Source organism: Taudactylus pleione, unplaced genomic scaffold (assembly GCF_031769625.1).
Source record: "Taudactylus pleione unplaced genomic scaffold, aTauple2 ptg000127l, whole genome shotgun sequence".
Taxonomy (NCBI): Eukaryota; Metazoa; Chordata; class Amphibia; order Anura; family Myobatrachidae; genus Taudactylus; species Taudactylus pleione.
In genome coordinates, this window is record NW_028284529.1 from 14,972,790 (window position 1) to 14,995,944 (window position 23,155).

Sequence of the window (23,155 nt, forward strand, 5' to 3'; positions counted from 1 at the left end):
TCCATGTCACCACTCCAGTAACACATTAATCCTTCACCTCTATAGTAATGCATCACTGCTATAGTAGGAAAGGTAAGGCAAGATCACCTTTCCTCACCTGTGTACTACTACTAACATATCATAGACACTCCCTCATCTCTGTAGTAACACATTATCCTTGCTCACCTCTGTAGTAACACATTTCTTTCCAATGCCCATGTTGTAACACATTTGACATTCCCCTCCCTCACCTGTGTAAAAATACAATCCCACTCTCACACCTGTACTAATACATTACCCAGCTCACTTCTGTACTCTTCCTCACCCGTGTTGTAACACATTCCCTTCCCTCACCCTGTAGTAACACATTTGACATTCCCCTCACTCATCTGTGTAGTAACACATTCCTCTCACTGCAATTGACACAGTTTCCTTTCTCACCTCTGTAGTAACACATTCCTTCCCTCGAACCAACATTACCCTCCCTTACCTGTGCTATAAGAGCTATTGAGGAATCCATGAAAACACATTTTACCCCTTTGCAGTGCTCTCTGCCTCATAAGCCACATGAGGATCCTACGGCTAGTGGTGGCTCCAGAGGTGGGGTTGCAGCACAGTCCAAAATTCAAATAGGGGAGTCACACCAGCTGCCAGTGATATTTGGCAGCAGTTAGTGTGGTTCCCTTATTTGAATATTGGACTGTGCTGCAGCCACGATGAGTCTGTCAGTCAGGACATTGAACAGAGGGAGAAAACATTTTAAAAAATCCTTGCTTAGTAGGTGCTTACATCATGGCAGGCATATACTCCCCAAATTTCATGTTTCTAGGTCCAGGGCTTTGGGCCGGGCATTGATCAGTCAGTCAGTCATATATATTTGTGTGTGTGGGTGTGTGCCATATTACTGGAACCTCAAAAAGCAGGACACTGTACAGCAAGGTCCTCTGTGGATCAGAACAGCTGCTGTTGGCCTCCTTTTTATTCTGCTATATCTGATTAAAGATTCTCTTTATTTAAAATTGACATATGTTTGCAAAAAATATTGCTTGGTTTTAATTAATCATGAGAGATGGGGTTATTGCGACTGTGTTGATTACATATGTCACTTTTGTGTGTTTGAAGCCCCTAATTGCGTTTCTTAAGATGCGTCTGGAAATGCGTTTTGCCATGAAGTGCAACTAGAAAAAGCAAAATGCAGCCCATTACAAGAATAGGACTAGACCCTATCTTCAGCTCCTTAGAGGAGTTGGAAAAATCTAGTTCTGTATTCTTTCCAGCAGAGCAAGTAACTGCCATGTAATTGTGCTTGCTTCACCACTTTTTATCTTATACATATATCACATAATCTCATTCCACAAAATGAAATCTAGTTTTAGTATATTGGTGGAAATGTAGGTCCTCCCATCTCCGTACATAAGACGGTCAAAAATGTTCCCATCACAAAAAATTAGAGCAACAATCTTACTTCATTTAGCGTCGTTTGTGCTTTAGAGATTTTTAAATATGCATTATCAATGGCAAATAGAACTTCACACTCAGCAGGTCTTTTTTGTGACCCTTATTTAAATTGCAATATTTAGCCACCTAAGTGAAATGTTATGGCTAATCTTAATTGTATAAATTCTACAACCTTAATTTGTATGTCAGTAAATTGCCAATCAGATTGGGATTTATAGAATTTTGCTTACTACCTTTTTTGTAAAGAAGAATGTTTCTTCATTTGTACATTCATTTGTAAGAACACATATTGCATGTGCTACAGCACATCAAGGGTTAAATAAGACTATCCAGAGGCTTTTGCAGGCGTTTTCTGTGACTCAAGATAACAGTAGGCGAGCAGTCAGATTTTTGCGAGCACAATGGCATCCATCGTCTCTTCCCATCTAACTGCAGACATGCTAATTAATATATTTCTCTATTACTAGGTTGTTTGAAATAGCAATTAAAAGAGTAATTGAAATGTTTACTTGTTGTAGGAGTGTCAACCAAGACGTGGAATATAGCAATTACTCAGGATGGATTAGAAGAAGACGATGAGACCTTTGAAGTCATTCTAAATTCTCCTGTGAATGCTGTTCTTGGCACTAGGACAACAGCTGTAGTGAAAATTGTGGACCCCAGAGGAGGTATTCTTTTTGATCTCCATTTTAAAATCTAGAACAGCATCAACAAAAAATCCACTTTCAGTAGCAAAATGTCACCAGTAATAATATCCTTTATGACAAAAAAAAGTGATTTGAAACAGTTGACTTAATACAGTATATACAGTATTTGTGACCATTAACCTGCTAAAAAATAACATGTAAAAAAATAGTCTGGAAAATACCTTTATCTCAATTTCCATGAAACATTTTAACACTTTGGAGGGAATGTAATAGGGTGCAATTTTCAAGGTTTTCATCAGACACGCTGGAATTACTGTGAGAGGGGCTTTTTTAACACATCACGAAAGGCTATCTCGCACCAGATTCCAGCTACTTTGTTGTTGCTGGAAGCCCGTAACCTATTACATCCTCCCTGTTCAGTTTAAGTCTAGACTTAATATTGCGAGAACTGCCATCATCCACAAATTCATACTGGAAAGAAAAGAAATACAAATGCCATATATAAAGTAACCTGCCCAAGAAAACAGTAACATCATAAAAACATAGAATTTGATCTGTGGAAAAAAAATCACCTGTCTAGCTAATTAAAAGGCTTATTTTACTGTTAGATTTATTTGTATCCAGTTGGCTATGAAATAATTTTCTTGAGTAAAAAAAATGAATAAAAACGAATTTCTGCCATATTCACTTAATTATCAAGATTGAAAATTGCCTTGAATATAGAACAGAAACTTGATATTCAAATAAGTCTAATTTGTGATATAAAAATATATGGGTGCCCAAAACACATTTCACCCATGCTGCTCCAGGTTATCATGCTGACATCACAGATATTACCCACACTGCTCCAGGTTATCATGCTGACATCACAGATATTACCTACACTGCTACAGATTATCATGCTGATGCTTATATTTTACTATAGAAAGAAAGTAAATGGCTTTACACTGAGATACAGTGACTATGCATGCTATCTATTCAAAACTGATACCTAGGGGTATATTTACTAATAGTCGATTTTTGAGGTGATTTTTAGGTCGATTTCAATCTCTCATTTACTAACAATGATTTTGAAATCGATTCAAAATCGAAAAAAATGTGGGTCGATTTTTAAGAGTGTAAGAATGGTTGATTTGGAATGTGCACTTCAAAATCATTACAAATCACCTACAAAATCACTAACAAAATCAACAAACACTTCCTTATGTACTTCTGCTGGGCAAAACATACCACATGCACTGTAAGCAGGGCCGGCGCCATCATTAGGCAGCTTTAGACATGTGCCTAGAACGCCAGCCACTGGGGGGCGCTGCCGAGTCAGAGTCCATTAAACTAAAAGCTAAAGACATCCTTTCTGTACAGTGTGCTGACAGCGGCTGCGGGTTTATTCAGCTGCTGTCACCCGACACACATGACCCACTACACTGGTCACTGACAGTGCCAGTGCGAGGTCTCTGCATTCACCCAGACTTTGAGCGCTGACATGCGCTGTTCACAAGCATGGTACCCACCCACTGCCAGCTCTCTCCTCCCCTTATTTCCTCCTCTTCATTTGGAGAAGACGAGGAGCAGGCTGAGGGCGGCTGACTGAGATAAAAAGCAACACAGAATAAATCAGTACATCCCAGGCATGCATAATGCTAAAGAATGATCAAATGGAACATTAATGGGTATTTCAAATAACTGCTTACAACTTTCATTGTTATCTGCCAGATCTGCTCAATTTGGCCATCCATGTGTGTGGACATATTTGAAACTGTCATATATTATTCAGTCAATGTTTTGGCTATTTAAATTATATAAAATATATAAAGCAAGTCACTTTGGTACAGGTTAAGTATAGCAGGACAGGGGAGGGGGTGTGGGCGTCCTGAGGTGATCCAGCATATAGTATGCTGGTCATAGTTGCCAAATTTTATCTGCCCCCCTCCCAAGAGGCAGCCAGGTGGAGGAGCAGGGCTTGGCGGAGGTGGGCAGGTCTGGGACAGGGCTCGGCAGAGGTAGGCTGGTCTGGAACAGGGCTCACCAGAGGTAGTCAGGTCTGGGACAGGGCTTGGCAGAGGTGGGCTAGTCTGGGACAGGGCTCGGCAGAGGTAGGCGGGTCTGGGACAGGGCTCGGCAGAGGTAGGCGGGTCTGGGACAGGGCTCGGCAGAGGTGGGCTAGTCTGGGACAGGGCTCGGCAGAGGTAGGCGGGTCTGGGACAGGGCTTGGCAGAGGTGGGCTAGTCTGGGACAGGGCTCGGCAGAGGTAGGCGGGTCTGGGACAGGGCTCGGCAGAGGTAGGCGGGTCTGGGACAGGGCTCGGCAGAGGTAGGCAGGTCTGGGACAGGGCTCGGCAGAGGTAGGCGGGTCTGGGACAGGGCTCGGCTGAGGTAGGCGGGTCTGGGACAGGGCTCGGCAGAGGTAGGCGGGTCTGGGACAGGGCTCGGCAGAGGTGGGCTGGTGTGGGGCATGAGTACCGGCATTGTGGAGCAGGGGGCAGAGCCACAATGACACAATTCAACTTGAATTGTGCCATCAACCGTCTGTGCGTGGCCGGGTGGCAACAGACCAAGGAGAATTGTCCACCTTTATGGGTGCCAAGGAGCGCCACCCAAATTTTCGTGAGACTCCTGGCCATTATGGGAGTGTAGGCAACTATATGCTGGGTCCATAATACTAGTATATACATAATGGATATTAAATACATACTATATCTGTGATCAGTCTGACCCTGAAAGTCAGGATTTCAAGGGTCATGTCAGAGCTTGACAAACATTTGAGGATCACTGAGTCCACAGCCTCTTACTCCATGTTTTCTGATGTTAGTGTAACTAAGGGCCTCATTTATCAATGAGTTTTATCATTCACAACGAGCGATAAAACTCTCTGCGTATGATAAATGGTGCCCTAGCCAGTCAGCTGCCAACTGTCATTTTTCAAACAGATGACTGTTGTAAGCTGATGTTACTTGAGCACCATTCATTATATGCAACAAGTTTTATCACTCGTTGTGAATAATAAAACTTGTTGATAAATGAGGCCATGTGTTTATACATTTCAGTTATCTTCAATGTTGTTTGTTAGCTTATAAGTTAAAAAATTAATTAGAGGGGGGTGGTCACTGGTGCTCCTAGGGAGTTTGTCCATATTGGGAGGTCTGAGTTGCATGTAGATGTTGTGAGTGACACGTGGGGATATTTTGGATCTGGTTCTGCTGAGTTCTTTTACAGGTTGTGTTTTCATTCTTGAAATTAAAGGTAATGTGGGGTCCTTTTTGAAGTCTAGGGCCTTTGAAGTATATCAGGTTGCCCATCAGTGTTGTACATCTTGGCTGCAGTCTTGCCAGCCAGGAGGAGATAAGAATTATTATTTATTTTTTACAAGCTTTTGAGGGACAGGAAAGTGTGTATTATGGGCCTGATTCAGACCCGCTCGCAAGCGGATCGATGGTAGGGTACTGCGCACGTGTGGTGCGCACCGCGCGCATGTGCAAGCCTCGGAGCGAGAGAGAAATTTTCTCGCTCCGGGACTCACTACAAAAGGGGCGGCTGTCGATGTTGATCAACAGCTTGCCCCATTTTGTAGGCGGGGAGGGGGGTGGCTACACAAACAAAAGCGTTCCCGAAGGAACGCCTGCCGTTTGTGGGAGGCACCAGTGACAGCACCAGTGATGTCAGTGGAGAGCTTCCTGCTCTGTTAGAGCAGTTAGCTCTCTGGTGCTTGCGACAGATGAGACCCTACCACAAGGGTCTCGTCGCAAGCCCCGATGGTCGCGACCATCGCAACCATCACCTGGCCACTCGCAAAAGCTGTGGGTGGTCACCCACAGCTTAGCGAGCAGCCAGGATGCTGCAACAAAATAAAAAACACCCTGATTCAGAGCGAGCACTTTTAAAGAGCGTCCGGCTCTGAATCAGGCCCTATGTCTTTGGGGAGGGGGTAGACTAAAGCTTTGCCTAGGGCTCCAATAAACCTAGCAACGGCCCTGACTGTAAGCGACAGAAACTTTAAAAAAAAGTCTGGCACACACCCAAGCAAATTGATAAGGTGTTTTTTGGAGAAAAAGAAGGGAAGGAGTGTTTAGCAGGAAAGTGGTGATTTCATATAGGTGCTTAAAAAGTGATTTCTCAGAGTTATGTCCTGTCAGTTTTTGTATTGTTATTTTAAAGTTTGTCTTATTTTTTTGTCTTGTCTAATTTTTTATTTATTTAGTCTTTGTCAGTGTTTCTGTGTGTGTGTTTAAGATTTGTGTTAGTTTTTAAGGGCTCTGGCCCTGATTCAGAGCCGGACACTCTCACCAGAGCGCTCGCTCTGAATCAGGGCCCACCTCCATTAATTTGAAGCGTCCTCCTGGACGCTCGTATAGCTGTGGGTCACCACCCACAGCATATACGAGCGTGCAGGATGATGGTCGCGATGGTCTTGACCATCGCGACCATCAAAACTGCGAGCAAAAGCCTGCGGTTGGGTTTTTCAACTGCAAGGCCAGGAGTGATTTTGGCTCTATCAGAGCCAAAATCACTCCCACTGACATCACTAGTGATGTCAGTGGAGCCGGCTTCAGACGGTAGGCGTTCCCTTCCCATCGACAGCACGCCCCCTTTTATGAGACACTCCGAGCGAAGGAAAGTCCTTCGCTCGTCGGGTCTCGCGCATGCGCACGACGGAGTTCCCTCCGTCGTGCGTATGCGCAGTGGGGACCATCGACCCACTTGCGAGTGGACAGCCGCTCGCGAGTGGGTCTGAATGAGGGCCTCTATTTACTACAATCTGCATTTAAAATGAGGTTGACTTGTAGTATGATATTACCGACTGAATTCACATTGAGAATTCAGGCAATATCACAGGGATTTATCAAAAAACCCTTGCAGGGACAGAGCTTGCAATAAAGCTTTGTCCCTGTGAATCCCCTCCCGCAGCCTTATCACTATATTTTTCAGAAAAAATACAGTGACGAGGTGCCGTGCATGCGCCGACTGGCCCGCGCTATCCCCCCCCAGCTGACCAGATCACAGTGCAGGATGGGAAACCAGCTGACCAGAGCCACGGAGGACATCACCGGAGCACCGATCTCCGGTCCCTGGATGAGTTTTGTTTTTTTTTTCCTTTTTTATTTGCAGTGATCAGCTTGTGGTCTGTTTAGACCACACAGCTGATCACTGGGGCCTATTAGAGCAGATCAGGAGTCCAGAAACTGGGGAAAAGCCTGGATAATGCCACCTCCAGGTGGTGTTATTATCACAGAGCTTCCCCCGGTACTTTTTCACAGTTTATTTTTAGTATATCTCAGGCAGATCACATTTCCCATTACAATTATGGGAAAGGCGATCTGCATGGGCGGATTGGGAAATTAAAGTGGCCCTGGAAAAAACTATGGAAAAGGCCCCATGTGGCCGCGCCATAGGTGCGGCTGAAAAAGTGTGTGGGGCTTAGTTGCAAGGGGTGTGTCCTAATGTAAAATGCCATGCTCGCAAGCCAGTCCGCCCATTTTATCATGCTGGGGGCATGCCCAACGCTCCAGGAGCTGATAGCCATGCTCCAGTCCTAAGCACAGCGAGCATGTGAATGTGCATTTTCTTACCTGTATGATTTCTCTGCAGCAGGGAACCTCTGGAGAAATTGATCCTACCTGGACAGACAGTGTCTTGAGTCGGTATTCATTATTCATGCAGGAGATCACATGGTCCTGAAGCCGCCTGTTTGCGTAGGAATAAAGCCAATGTCATCAACATGCAACCAGAATACATAGTAACGGAAGTTTTGGGGCAGGACAAAATGGGAGTTTCACATATCAAACAATTGTATCTTAATAAAACATATTTTCTCATTTGGTACAATCTGCGTCTCCCCAGTGACGTCCTCCTGCCCTAGCGCAGAATAGGCCCCCTTTCTCTCACGTCATGTTCCCTTAGCACAGAATATCCCCACTCCCCAGACAGATCGTCCCTTAGAAAACAATATCACCCTCCCCCACAGACAGCTCATCTCCCCCTAGTACAGCAGATCCCCCCCTCCCCCAGATCATCTCCCTTAGCACAAAATAAGGAATCGGTATGGATGGGGTGCCGGCTGTCAGTACACTGACAGCAGCATCCCGTTGTTTCAAGTACCGACAGGGGAACGGTGAGTAGTGTTCCTCTGTCCTATTTACCCCCTAACCCTTGATTTTTGTACCCTAATACAAACTCTCCCTACCCCGCACCCTAACCCTCCCGGTAAGTACCTAAACCTAACCCTCCCCCTTAGTGCCTAACCCTCCCCCTTAGTGCCTAACCCTAACCTCCCCATGTTGGTGCCCGAACCTAGCCCCCCTGCTTGGAGCCTAACCCTAACCTCCCCCCTCCCGCAGCCCAACCCTAACCCTCCCCCCCACCGCGGATGATACTTACTTTGTCCCGGTGTCCTTACGATTTGGATGCCAGCTGTCGGGATTCCAGCGCTGGTCTTTGGGATTCCGGTGCCAGAATTTCGGCAGCCAGCATCCTGATCGTCGGGACATTAACTACATCCCCAAAATTGCCCCTCCCCCTCAGACAGAACATGTCCCCTTAGTACAGAATAACCCCCCCACTCATAGACAGACAGATGATCATTCTCCCACCCCCCCAGACTAGTACAGAATAGCCCCCTGCCCCCCATGCAGAGGCAGATTTAGACCTCATCAGGCCCTAAGCAAGATATCACTTTGGGACCCCACTCCCTCAGCTGCATGCAATTTTATACACAGACACTGTCATTATAGCCGCCCGCACACACTGCCATTATAGCCGCACACACACACAGGGCCCCCATAGCCGCACACACACGACACCCATAGCCGCACACACATACATGACACCCATAGCCGCACACACACATACACGACACCCATAGCCGCACACACACACAAGACACCCATAGCCGCACACACACACACATGACACCCATAGCCGCACACACACACATGACACCCATAGCCGCACACACGACACCCATAGCAGCACACACACATACACGACACCCATAGCCGCACACACACACAGACACCCATAGCCGCACACACACATACATGACACCCATAGCCGCACACACACACACACACACGGCACCCATAGCCACACACACACACAGACACCCATAGCCGCACACACACATACATGACACCCATAGCCGCACACACACACACACGACACCCATAGCCGCACACACACACACGACACCCATAGCCGCACACACACATACACGACACCCATAGCCGCACACACACATACATGACACCCATAGCCGCACACACACACAGACACCCATAGCCGCACACACATACATGACACCCATAGCCGCACACACACACACACACACACGACACCCATAGCCGCACACACACATACACGACACCCATAGCCGCACACACACATACACGACACCCATAGCCGCACACACACACAGACACCCATAGCCGCACACACATACACGACACCCATAGCCGCACACACACATACATGACACCCATAGCCGCACATACACACAGACACCCATAGCCGCACACACACATACATGACACCCATAGCCGCACACACACACACACGACACCCATAGCCGCACACACACACACACGACACCCATAGCCGCACACACACACACACGACACCCATAGCCGCACACACACATACACGACACCCATAGCCGCACACACACATACACGACACCCATAGCCGCACACACATACACGACACCCATAGCCGCACACACACACACACACGACACCCATAGCCGCACACACACACAGATGACATGACACCCATAGCCACACACACACACGACACCCATAGCCGCACACACACATACACGACACCCATAGCCGCACACACACACACGACACATATAGCCGCACACACACGACACATATAGCCGCACACACACACGTCACATATAGCCGCACACACACACACAGTGCCCTTACTGACAGATACCACTTTCTGACACAGATAAAGACAATTACTGACATCTACCCCTTATTGACACAGACAGCACTTACAGACAGACACCACTTACAGACACAGACACCACTTACTGACACAGACACCACTTACACCACTTACTGACACAGACAGCACTTACTGACACAGATACCACTTACTGACACAGACAGCACTTACAGACACAAACACCACTTACTGACACAGACACCACTTACTGACACAGACCATTTACACCACTTACTGACACAGACAGCACTTACACCACTTACTGACACAGACACCACTTACAGACACAGACACCACTTACTGACACAGACAGCACTTACACCACTTACTGACACAGACACCACTTACAGACACAGACAGCACTTACTGACACAGACAGCACTTACACCACTTACTGACACAGACACCACTTACTGACACAGACAGCACTTACACCACTTACTGACACAGACAGCACTTACACACTTACTGACACAGACACCAATTACAGACACAAACACCACTTACTGACACAGACAGCACTTACACCACTTACTGACACAGACACCACTTACAGACACAGACACCACTTACTGACACAGACAGCACTTACACCACTTACTGACACAGACACCACTTACAGACACAGACACCACTTACTGACACAGACAGCACTTACACCACTTGCTGACACAGACACCACTTACAGACACAGACACCACTTACAGACACAGACACCACTTACTGACACAGACAGCACTTACACCACTTACTGACACAGACACCACTTACAGACACAGACACCACTTACTGACACAGACAGTACTTACACCACTTACTGACACATACACCACTTACTGACACAGACACCACTTACTGACACAGACAGTACTCACAACACTTACTGACACAGACACCAGACACACGACACACAGACTTATTTAATATGCATTCATAAAGCACACAGCCCCTCCCCATCCTTTCCTTACCATTGGCACTCACCTTTCTGGGCTCCTCTCTCTGGTCACACATAGCACAGAGCAGTGGAGAGGAGGGCTGGCTGTGAGACAGAACAGATCCTGGCAGCTGTCCAACAATGTGCTGAGACAGTCTGCTGGGGCTGGAACTATGTAGAAGGTCTCCCCTCCCCCCAGCCCAGATTGTCTCCTCTCCTGGCTAGTGGCTTCCCATCTAGTTGTACTAACCAGGTCCCTGAGGCTCCCAGGCAGCCAGCCCCGATTGTTTCCTCTTCACTCTGTCCCCTCCCCAGGCTGTGAAGTTACAGTTTAACTTCACAACCTGTGGAGGGGACAGAGTGGAGAGGAGACAATTGGGGCTGGCAGGCAGGCATGGTGGCCCTCCCCTCCTCCTCCGTGACTCACTTACCGACGCCGGCCAAGGACCAGCTCCTCCTCTGTGGTGCTTGCTGTCTGTGATGAAGCAGCAGCAGCAGCACCTTCCCTGGGTGGGTGGGGACTAAAAGGAAAGCCTCACATGAGAGAGGCTGGCTGGCCGCTTTACTAGCTGTGACAGGCAGCCAACGGGCTGCCTGTCATGCAAACACAGGGACAGCCTGTGACGTGATTCGGAGGGGCGGGGCCACAGATCACAAGCGGCCCCACTGACCAATCGGCCCACCGGGATTTATCCCACTGAATATAACAGCCAATCCGCCCCTGGCGATCTGCTTACTAAAAATATGTAATAATTAGGGGTTGGAGGCAGAGGGCCAGGACTACAATTCGGGGGAAGAGCCTCAACCTGGCAAAACTAAATTTGGCCGCAATGTCAGGTTTAAGTTTGAGGAGAATTGTGCGTTGGTTAAAACCTTGTTGTCCAACTCTGAGGAGTTATTTGGTAGCCAGGACCAATGCACATCTTCAAGAAGAAAGCAGACCAGTGATTTGCGGTCAAGTGAGGCAGAGCCTTTCCTGTCATACTTAGGTATACTCCAGAGTTTTACTATAAAATTATATGAAAAATTTAAAGAAAATATAAATATCTTTTTTGTATTATTCTAATCATCTTTATAGTCAAAACTCTGCAGTAAAAAGTGTATGGCAGGTGAGGCACTGCCTCTCCTGTCTATGTGTTCTGCACATCCCTGTTCAAAACACACCAAATTTCCAGCACTATATACTGCTGCACCTTTGTACAATTGTTTCATATATGTATCTGTGAATCTGGCTCTGATACCAGCAGTGCCTCCCAAGCCATTTACCTCACCGGACGTCACTGAAGCAGGCCATGTGTCAGACAACAGTTGATGCAGTGAATTCTATTGGGCATTGAAAATGTCACAAGTGACAGTGTGTGAAGCACTTCTCAGATATCCGGTGCAGTGTTAAATCCAAGATGGCCTTAGAAAGGCACTCTACATACAGCACTTTAGGAGGGTCTCCTGTGGAGATGGATTATTATGAGTTTGTGGAACGGGTCAAGAGAATTATGCCGCAGGAACTGGTGTCAGGAGTTAATGTGTGTGCAACAGTTTACCACGTGCTTGTGTCTCCTTTTATATGCATCACAATTAAGTTCCTACCAATAGAATGGTGTTTAGAAGCTACAAATCACCTGTTGTTTTTTAATAGTCTATTTGGGATTTTTCTGTCAATTTCATAGTCAATTTTAAGTAGCTTTTTAATCCGACTATTAGTAAATGAGAGAATCCTGTAGTGGTTTATGTGAAAGTATTGATGTTTTGTCAATTTTGGACAGGATTCAGGACCTCATTCAGAGTCAGTCGTTGAAGCTGCATGGTCGTACGTCACTGATGTTCGCTAAACTGCGCATGCGTAAAATTCGCAATGCGCGTGTGCAAACTAGCAATTACGATCAGAAATTGCTCTCTCCTTGAATACAGCCAGGTCGTTAGTTAGAGTGACAGGATGAGGCGTTTGTGGGTGGTAACAGGGGAAGGTGCTTGTGAACGGGGGAGTGGAGATCCGAATGCAGGCGTGCCTGACTATGCAAACGGCGTTTTATGGGAGTGCATAATTAACTAAGTAGTGTCATGGCTTTTACATTGACTTGATCGTAGTGCTTAAGAGAGGGTATGGTCAACCTTAAGCTCTACGACCAGCTCCGATGGTCTCGATTAATCCTTATATGCCCGGAGATGACGTGTAATGGGAACGAGAAGGGGGCGTATTTTTAGTCTTACGGCCGCATCCTCCCCTCGCTCGTCCAGCTAACGATTCCATCTTAACGAGGCAACTTGCGAGCGCTTCATTTGCATATCCGGCCCCTTTTACCTTACGACCATGTGGCCGCAACGACCGACTCTGAATGAGGTCCTAAGTTCTATAGTCGATTTTGCCTTTAGTAAATCCCAGATTTGTAAATCACACAGAAAATCACCTATAAATTCTCCAAAATAAACCTTAAATATACCCCTGTGTCTTTACTGAAAAATACTTCATCACATAAGACATAAACCATATATATAACAGTGGTGGGCATCAGCTGGCCTAGCAATCTTTTACCTTAGGCAAACAGGCCCTGATTCAGAGCCGGATGCTCTGAAAGAGCGCTCGCTATGAATCTGGGCATTTTTTTTGTGTGCGGCCTCCTGGCCGCTCGCATAGCTGTGGGTGACCACCCACAGCTATTGCGAGCGGCCAGGATGATGGTCGCGAAGATCAAGACCATCGCGACCATCGGGCTTGCGACGAGACCCTTGTGGTAGGGTCTCGTGGCCGCAAGCCCCAGAGAGCTTCTGGCTCTAATAGAGCCGGAAGCTCTCCCACTGACATCACTTGTGATGTCAGTGGGGCCGCCCACAAATGGCAGGCGTTCGCTTGGGAACGCCTCCATTTGTGAAGCCACCCCCCAGCCTCGCCTACCAAACGGGGCGAGCTGTCAATCACCATCGACAGCTCGTCCCCTTTGGTGCGAGACCCAGAGCAATGGAGCACCCGTCGCTAGCCGGGTCTCGCGCAAGCGCACGACGGAGCCGGCTCCGTCGTGCGCATGCCCAGTGGGCAAACATCGACCCGGTTGCGAGTGCTCAGCACTTGCGACCGGTCTGAATCAGGCCCACAGCTCCGCATTAACCACATGACTTATTTCTCTGCTTTATTAAAAAACAGACGCAAGACAGAACAAAAATAGCTGGTTTCCATGTCATGTGACCTTGCTGGGAGGTCATGCAGCACATCAGGTCACTAAGAGCAGAGTGTGTACTGCATTCTGTACTTCATGCTCTCTGTCCTTCCACTGAGGGCTGCAGTTGTGCAGATACATATTTTTAAATATGTGAGAGGAGGTCTGAGTGGCATGAGGTCAGATTTGACAAGCATATTGTTAAATTTCAGTGGCATGCAAGTGGACTGTGGGGATATCTGAGTGGCATGCAAGGAGCATGCTGGAATGTGTGAATTACATATGAGGGGCATGCTGGAAGATCTGAGTGGCATATCTGGGCATTCTTAGTTCTGAGAGTTCAGGAAGGTCTGAGCACATGTGGAGGTCTGAAGGTATTTGGGGGCATTTCTTGGCATTTGGGGTATCTCAGTCTATGTGGGGGCATTTTGTGGAAAGTGGAAGCCTGATGGTATGAGGGGCTATTTTGGAGACAGTTGGAGTATGATGGAATTTTGGAGCAAGTGTGGGGTCACATTTCAGTAGGTATATTGGATTCTTGCTACTACCAGATAGTCTACATCAGTGGTTTCTGCCAGGAACCCGCACAGGGGATGTAGTTAGAATACAGATGCACGGGAAGCCATCTGACGGAATCCCGGTGTCGAAATCCTGACTTAGTACTAAAATACTAAATACTGACGCCTATCTTTTAGCCCGACAACGCAATCCCAACAGCTTCCCGAACTAAGGTAAGCGGGGAGGGTTAGCTGTTAGCCGTGGGGGGGGGTTATGGTTAGGCTAGGGGATGGGGGTGGTTAGGTTTAGGCACCACCGGGGGGGAGGTTAGGGTTAGGCTCTTCCCGAGAGGGTTATGTTCAGGGTGCGGGCAGGGGGAGTTAAGTGTAGGCACCCCCGGGGGGACTTAGAGTTAGGCCCCACGACAGGAGTTTTAGGGTTAGGCACCCCTAAGGGAGGGATAGGGGATTTCATACCCAACCCCCCATACAGGGAGGTTTGTATTTTGCTTCACCCATTATGCAGGTTGCTATAGGCTGGTGGTGATGAAGTCTGGAAGGTAAGTCCCTGGAGTCAAGTTTGTCAAGAACATGCTTAGAAAGTCCCTGTCAAATGGTTGCTATAAGGACCTCCTTATTCATACTTGCTCAGACCCCAAGTTTCCAAATGATAACATACTGACCCACTGACTGAGGATGCTAGAAGCCGTGCAAGATACACATCAAAGACTCTTTTAAAGGACTCAATGAAGGAGGCTCAATTGTATAACAATGGATCATCTCTTTCCCAGAATGGAGAAGCCCACACCAATGCCTGTTCAGTTAGCAAAGCTAACATGTATGCAATATCTGCTTTCATGAATGGATAATTAGTTGGCATTAACTGAAATTGAATGGAGCATTGGTTGAGAAATCCCCTGCAGATTTTAGAGTCTCCAACTTTGGTGGGATATGGAGCTGTGACCTTATCAATTGTATAACAATGGATCATCTCTTTCCCAGAATGGAGAAGCCCACACCAATGCCTGTTCAGTTAGCAAAGCTAACATGTATGCAATATCTGCTTTCATGAATGGATAATTAGTTGGCATTAACTGAAATTGAATGGAGCATTGGTTGAGAAATCCCCTGCAGATTTTAGAGTCTCCAACTTTGGTGGGATATGGAGCTGTGATTGAAATTAACCTCCTGGAGCTGGACTGTTATTTCCAAGATTCTGATTATAAGCTAAAGCTGCACCAGGTAAAGCATTGATACGCTGTGCAACAGCCTGCAGACAATGCATTACCTTAGTTTCTGCAGTTTCTTGGGAGAAGGACTATCAGCAGAATTCATTCTATTACGCAGAGTGTGCTGTGGGTATTTCAGTGGGTATTCTGGATTCTTGTTACTACCAGCTGGTATCAGTGCTACCAGTATCAGAGACGTGAAGTTTACCACACTGGTCGTTTTCACCAGGGACTCCTGCAAGGAGGTTTAGACTTTGCTGCACCCGGTAGGCAGGTCGTGGCCCTCTGTTCTGGTTTCTAGCATGAGAGCCTGGTAGTGTTAATAAAATTCTGAGAAATGTCAGCAAGCTGGAGTTTGGTACACAAGAGTTCGCAGATATGCCACGGTGATAATGCTAAGAAGAGTCAGGATGAAGCCAAAGGTGATACACAGGGGTCTATTTACTAAGCAGTGTTAGGAGAAGTGAAAAGTGAAGAGTGAAAAGTGATAAGGTGCCAGGTAATCAGCTCCCAACTGTCATCTCACAGGCTGTGTTTGAAAAATGACAGTTGGGAGCTGATTGGCTGGGACCTTATCACTTTTCACTCTTCACTTTTCACTTCTCTTAACACTGCTTAGTAAATAGACCCCACAGAGAGGTCCCGGATTCGCCACATGAGTTATTGCAGAGAGGTGTCATAATCATGCCAGACCAAGTGTCATACACAGGAGGATATCAATATATAGTATACTGTACTGTAGCACAGGAGAAAGGGTTTGTTCCTAACACTCAGACAGGGTGCAGCAGTCAGTGTGATCCTAAATAGGAAATCCAATTTCAAGTACCACCTCCCTGATGTCACTGGTCACATGGATTATTCACTTGTAATATGTTGAATGGTCCAATGAAATAAGAGGCACATTTAATGTTGGATACTCTAAGATATAGATGGTGAGTGGAAAGCCAGACTTTGCCCCCCAGGTAATAGCTCTGGAACAATTATTTTTTCCTGTTATAACAGATTTCATTGTGGTTGGAGATAGCTTGAAGCATATTTTCTAAAGAGCTTAATAATACTGCTCCTATTCCAATAGTGGAGGCATCCTCTTCCAGAAAGAGAGGACAATGGATATCTGGTCTTTGAGTGAAAGTAAAGTTCTGCTTGGGGCGAAAGAAGGCTTCTCTGGTTTCCAAGCACCAGGTCTTGACACAATAGAATCTACGCATCAGAACAGTGATAGCAGCAGCAATGATAGAGTCATTGCTGGTAGTAATTGGTGAATCTGAGAAAATGTTGTGTGGCTTTGAGTATTGATGGTTGAAGCCAGTTAGTGGAAGCTTCCAGTTTTTCTGGATGCTTCTGCACTCCTGTGCCAAAAAGTATGTAGGCCAAGAAAGGCAAATTGAGTCTTCACAAAAACACTTCTCAAGTTTGCAGAATACATTGTTGGCTTGCAAATGTAGTAGAACCTTAGATGCACGTCTTTGATGAGTGGAAATATCCTTGAAAAAATAAGAATGCCATCAAAAAGAGCACTACAAAGAGATGAAGAAAGTCCCTGAAGATTTAATTCACAAATGTTTGAAGAACTGCTGAGACATAAGACTCATAATTGTCCATCCCTGGAGTTAAAATCAGTCTTCCACACCTCTCCTTGTTTTATCCTAATAAGGTTGCATGCTCCTCTTTGGTCCAGCTTGGTTAATATTTCTCTCAAAACGATCTGGAATCAGAGGCAATAAGGACTACATAATTGCCTGAGAAGCATACGTCCATCCCTTTAGGCAGAGGAGATGGTACAAGTATCAGAACATCAATGAAAAGATCCATTATGAAGAGGCAGAGGCATTGTGGATTGAGCAATGTTAGGGTACCGAGGTCATTTTGGGAATGCTTCCTTATTATTGAAATTAAGGGTAATGTGCATCCCTTTTGACACTCAATGTCAGAAATCGGTACCTACCCGCTGGTATGCAGGCCAGGTCATCTATCCAAGCTGGCTGTCCATTCCCTGGTCAGTGCTGTCAATCACCATCCAGATGTGGTGCCCCGCATATATTCCCACCATCTCCGAGCCTGGGCGCCGACATGACACCCGCAGTCAGCTGACCCCTGATCCTCCAGTCCCTGTCTCAGTGGCGGTCACATGATTCCTTCCACCACTCAGCGCTGGTTCCCTTTCCTCCTAACATGTTCCCTACAGCAGACACCTGATCCTGGTAGCCATTCTGGACAGGTCAGGGGGGATAAAAGGATCTCACTGACAAGCAGTCAGTGCCTTGAACAACACGTCTACGTGTGCTATGTATCCAGGCTCCGGACTCCTCTCTCCTTTGCAAGTTTGGAAGTCCTTTCCTACAATCGGTTCCTATTCAATAACCAGTACAATCGGTTCCTATCCGATAACCAGTACAATCGGTTCCTATCCGATAATCAGCCCAATCAGTACCTATCCAAAACCAAGCACACAGGACCTCATTCAGAGTCGGTCGCAAGCGCCGATGAGCTCGTAACCGACTCTATGGTTAGTCCTGCGCACGCGCAGTGGCCGCACTGTGCGTGCACAAGCCCCGGAGCGAAAGAGAAACTCTCTCGCTCCGGAGCTCGTTACCAAAGGGGCGGCTGTCAATGTTGATCGACAGCTCGTCCCGTTTGGTAGGAGGGCCTGGAGTGTGGTTTGCAAAACGGAGGCGTTCCTTAACGAACGCCTACCATTTTGTGGGCGGCCGCACTGACATCATCAGTGATGTCAGTGGGGAGTTTCCTGCTCAAACAGAGCAGGAAGCTCCTTGGGGCTTACGAGTGCCGAGACCAAACCTTAGGGTCTCGTCGTAAGCCCCGATGGTCGCGATGGTGATCACCATCGTGACCATCGATCTGGTCAGTCATTAAGCTGTGGGTGGTAACCCCCAGCTTAGCGATCGACAAGGAGGCGGTCGTTCAGGATGCAAGCGGCCACCCTGATTCAGTGCGACCGCTTGCATCTAACGACCTCCTCTGAATGAGGTCCTCAGTGCCTTTCTGATAACCAGCTTTACTGGTTCTCACTCAACCATCAGCTGTAACCAGCATCATCGGATCCATAACTATCAGCTGTAACCGGAATTATTGGATCGTTAACCATCAGATTAACCGGAATCATTGGATCTCCAACCATCATCTCCTACTACATTACCCACAGTTATCTTGTCCATGGATCTGGGGCTTAGGCCTCAGCATTCTCGGAGAGGACTAGATAGTGTCATTGGGAGACCCTACAAGGGGGCTGTGACCTGCACACCAGACATTGCAAAATCCAAATCTCCTTGCGGGGTTCCTTGAAGAAAAGTGCTGGTGTGTTTAGACTCCACGCCTCTGGTTAGGGTATTAGCAAACTCCTTGTGCCTGTCTAATTCTTAGTCCCCTGAGTTCAGTTACCTGTGCTATCTCCAGAGTCCAGTCTCCTTGTATTCCTTCTCCAGAGTCCAGGCAATTGCCAAAGTACAGCACCTGAGTTTATTCCTTCAGTCCTACCTACGTGTCACTTTGTTGCCTCACTATCTTCAGCTCCTGTGTCTGCACATGTGCAGAGAAACTATATCAGAACCACCAGTCTTCAGATCTCAAGTCACTCCACTGAGCCACCAGCATCATGGTCAGGAACACAAAACACCCCAGTCCTGACACTCAATACCTTTCATCTTCAAGAATCCATGAAGTACAGTATATCAATTGTTGGCAACACAGAGGAAAGGTCAGAGTCTCAGGGCCTGATTAAGCATGCACTGCTGAACGCAGATTCCCGAACATCGGGAATCTGCGCAGGCACATGACTCTTTCTGCACATGTGCAGAACGGGTATGCGATCCCACTTGCAGACTGGCAGCATACTGTCAGTGATTGACAGTCTGCTGCTGTTTGTGGGCAGGGAGGAGGCGGCAATGCCCTCAGTTTCCTGAAACGGAGGCAAGTCGCCGCCGTTGTGGGAGAGGGAAGAGGCTAGGATCTCGGTCGGCTGACGGAGATTTCCTGGCCTCTTCCTTTCATCTACAGCTGCTGGCTGCGGGACCCCATGGGTCACCTTAGCCAGCTGATGTACGCAAATTATCTGATGCTGCGTTGGACAACGCAGCTCAGATAAGTAATGCACAGGAGGCATATTGCCTCCGGCTGCATTACCATGTCTTCAAGGATCACAATTGCCTCCGTGCAGCTTTGCAATTGCGATACTTGCTGAATCAGATCCTCAGTGCACATATTTAGCTCAGTAGTATTGAGTAATTGTGTACATAATAACAGGATATTTTAATAGAGCATAAGTATGGACACAAATAATAAGTATATTTCTGTTATATTATCCTATAAAAGTGACATATCACTACAATCAAAAAACATCAGCGCAAATGTATACATGCAGTTACTTGCAATTAAACTTAGAAGGTATTTAAGGCACAGAACAAGCTTAATTTTTTTTATTATTTTAATATAAATATTGCAAATTGAGACACATACATGATTTTTATTAATAAAACATAATAAATGTGGCCATGGCTGTGAAGATGTAATGCTTTCTGCTATTATTTTTATAAATCTTAGGAAGCTGCCACTTAGACTCTGCAACGTTTACTGCACATGGTCCAAGAAATTGCACCTCCCAGCCAGCATCCGTGCACTGCAGCAAAGGTCTGGAGGAATCACTGCTTAATAACTTGAAGGGGACTGAGGGAAGAGAAACTGGAGGATTGGTACCAGAAGAATTCAGTCCTATACAAAATGGAAAAAAAAGGCTCAAGCTCATTGGCTATGGGAAATCAGTAAGAAATAAATATAATTCACAAACCACAAATACATTGGAAGTGTATTTCCATTGACTAGGGCCACAGAAACAATTTGTTATAATTCTTTACATGCTGTCATTGACTATAGGGGGTACATTTACTAAAGTGAGAGTTTTTAGAAGTGAGTTTTAAAAGTGATGTTGCCCATAGCAACCAATCAGATTCTACTTAACATTTAACTAGCACCTTCTAGAAGATAATAGCTAGAATCTGATTGGTTGCTATGGGCAACATCACTTTTAAAACTCACTTCTAAAAACTCTTGCTTTAGTAAATTTACCCCTAGAAGTGGTTAGGCCGATTATCAACATATTCACCACAGCACAGATTAGTTTAGGAGATTAGTGAGTCCACTTGCGGAATTGTGTAAGTAACAGGGGGAGTGTCATAATATGAGGAGGGAATGGAAGAAAGTAGGACACCAGACTGAGAATTTAGGGAATATTGGATCCTTATTTGAAAATCCAAGCAATAAGTAAACACTTTAGGCCTCCTCCCCATAGCAGGACAACAATAAATTAATAGCACCAACAAACCAATTATTAAATTAACAATGGTTTTGCTTCATAAATAGTCATTCTTCCCTTCAATCAGCCACAAAATTAAATTCATTATTTTAACATTTAATAAACATTTGCAGTAATGGCGCAGTAGCTGGTCATAAAACTGCTATGTTGGAGCCTTATTCTCTCCATTCTGACACTGTTACTTACATGGAGACTCACCTGCAAACTGGACAAGGCACTGAGCATACTTACACCTCGGGGTGAGGCAGACACAGTTGGAGATGTAATAGTTGGTGAGGAACATGTATGGAGGGCCTTGTCCCTATTGCCGTCTTTATATCAAACTCTCAACTGATTGCTGTACAATGATGTATATAACAGTCGAAGTGAGCTGTGTCCCTTTAATCTTACAGTATATCAGAAAAGCTTCACCTGGCATCAACTGAAGAACAGAATAAACATGATAATACATTAATCATATAAACATTACAAAGAAAAAAATGTACTTTCTCTATTTTAAACAATATGCATTATAATTGAAAATAATATAAGTGCATTGCGTGACCCTGTAATCAAGGACAGAATAGTAAGTAAAAAGTATATAGCCTGGAGTGTTTGTAATTACCTCAATTATTCACTAAAGATAGATTAATGCTTTTTCCTGTGATGTGTAATAAATGGATGTTTTGGTTCACAATTAATTGTAAATAGATAATCTGATTAAATTATTGTTAGCTATATGAATGATTCAAATATACATAAATGATGAAAGTGATGTTATTATCACTGTAAGATAAGTGCAGGCTGTACTGTGCAGATGGACAGTTCTGAAGTCATCCAGTAGGGAGCGCCTGTGCAAGACGCATTATCTAGACAGAAGGGAAAGGGCCAGCCAGTGAATATCTTGACAGAGGAGGGATTACAGTGCATGGTAGTTGCATGTAGGATTGGAAAAAGTACCCAGCACTCACTGTAGGGGTGGCAGCAGATCTTAAAGGAGAGGTCCCGTGCCCTCCTTGTGGTAAATAAATTCTGATGGTCTGCGCCTCAGAGGTGTTAGGCCCTCATTCAGAGCCGTACGCTCTGAGCAGAGCGCACGCTCTGAATGAGGGCCGCCCTCCATAATTATGGAGCGTCCTCCTGGAGGCTCGTATAGCTGTGGGTCACCACCCACAGCCTATACGAGCGTGCAGTTTGATGGCCGCGATGGTCAAGACCATCGCGACCATCGCCACTGCGAGCCAGAGCCTGCGGTTGAGTTTCTCAACCGCAAGGCCCGGAGTGATTTTGGCTCTATCAGAGCCAAAATCACTCCCACTGACATCACTAGTGATGCCAGTGGGCCGGCTTCTGACGGTAGGCGTTCCCTTGGGAACGCCCCCGTCAGGGAGGCACGCCCCCGGCACGCCCACCAAAGGGGGTGTGCTGTCAATCAACGTCGACAGCACGCCCCCTTTGATCAGACACAACGAGCGAAGGAAAGTCCTTCGCTCGTCGCGTCTGGCGCATGCGCACGACGGAGCTCCCTCCGTCGTGCGCATGCTCAGTGCAGACCATCGACCCACTTGCGAGCGGACAGCCGCTCGCGAGTGGGTCTGAATCAGGCCCTTAGTTCGGGTATGTAGATAGTTGCAGCTTTCCTATCAATGAGCCTTCTGTGCTTCTGACATGACCTCTCATCTACCCAATAAAAAATAATCTCCAATCTCCATAAAGCCCTCCACCAATCAGCAATGTACATTACCTAGAGAGATAAGATATATGAAGTGGGAGGGAAAGTAAGGGAGGGAGAGATAAGGGAAGATAGAGAAAGATGGGAGGGAAAAACGGATCTCTGATCTGTAATATATACAAGAAAGTGGCTGGTCCTGTTGTAGGGGGCAGCCACCATAAGCACAGTAATGGCTGTGGGGAAATATAAAGAGAAGACCAACAGGTGCCCACCAGATAGCACCCCCTTGAGTTTTGGCAACATGGTCATTGGCTTATGTCACACAGCTCAATTTACTTC

General features: G+C 46.4%; 1 protein-coding gene across 3 annotated transcripts in view; it reads left to right on the forward strand.

Annotated features, from left to right (window-relative positions):
• FREM1 (FRAS1 related extracellular matrix 1) overlaps nucleotides 1-23,155 on the forward strand; it is a 173,277-nt gene that overhangs the window by 128,031 nt on the left and 22,091 nt on the right. For all 3 annotated transcript variants that reach the window (XM_088472659.1, XM_088472658.1, XM_088472660.1), the window contains exons 29-30: nucleotides 1,956-2,105; nucleotides 20,397-20,614. In XM_088472659.1, coding sequence (XP_088328785.1) covers nucleotides 1,956-2,105; nucleotides 20,397-20,614 — 368 coding nt within the window. The remainder of the gene's footprint in view (nucleotides 1-1,955; nucleotides 2,106-20,396; nucleotides 20,615-23,155) is intronic.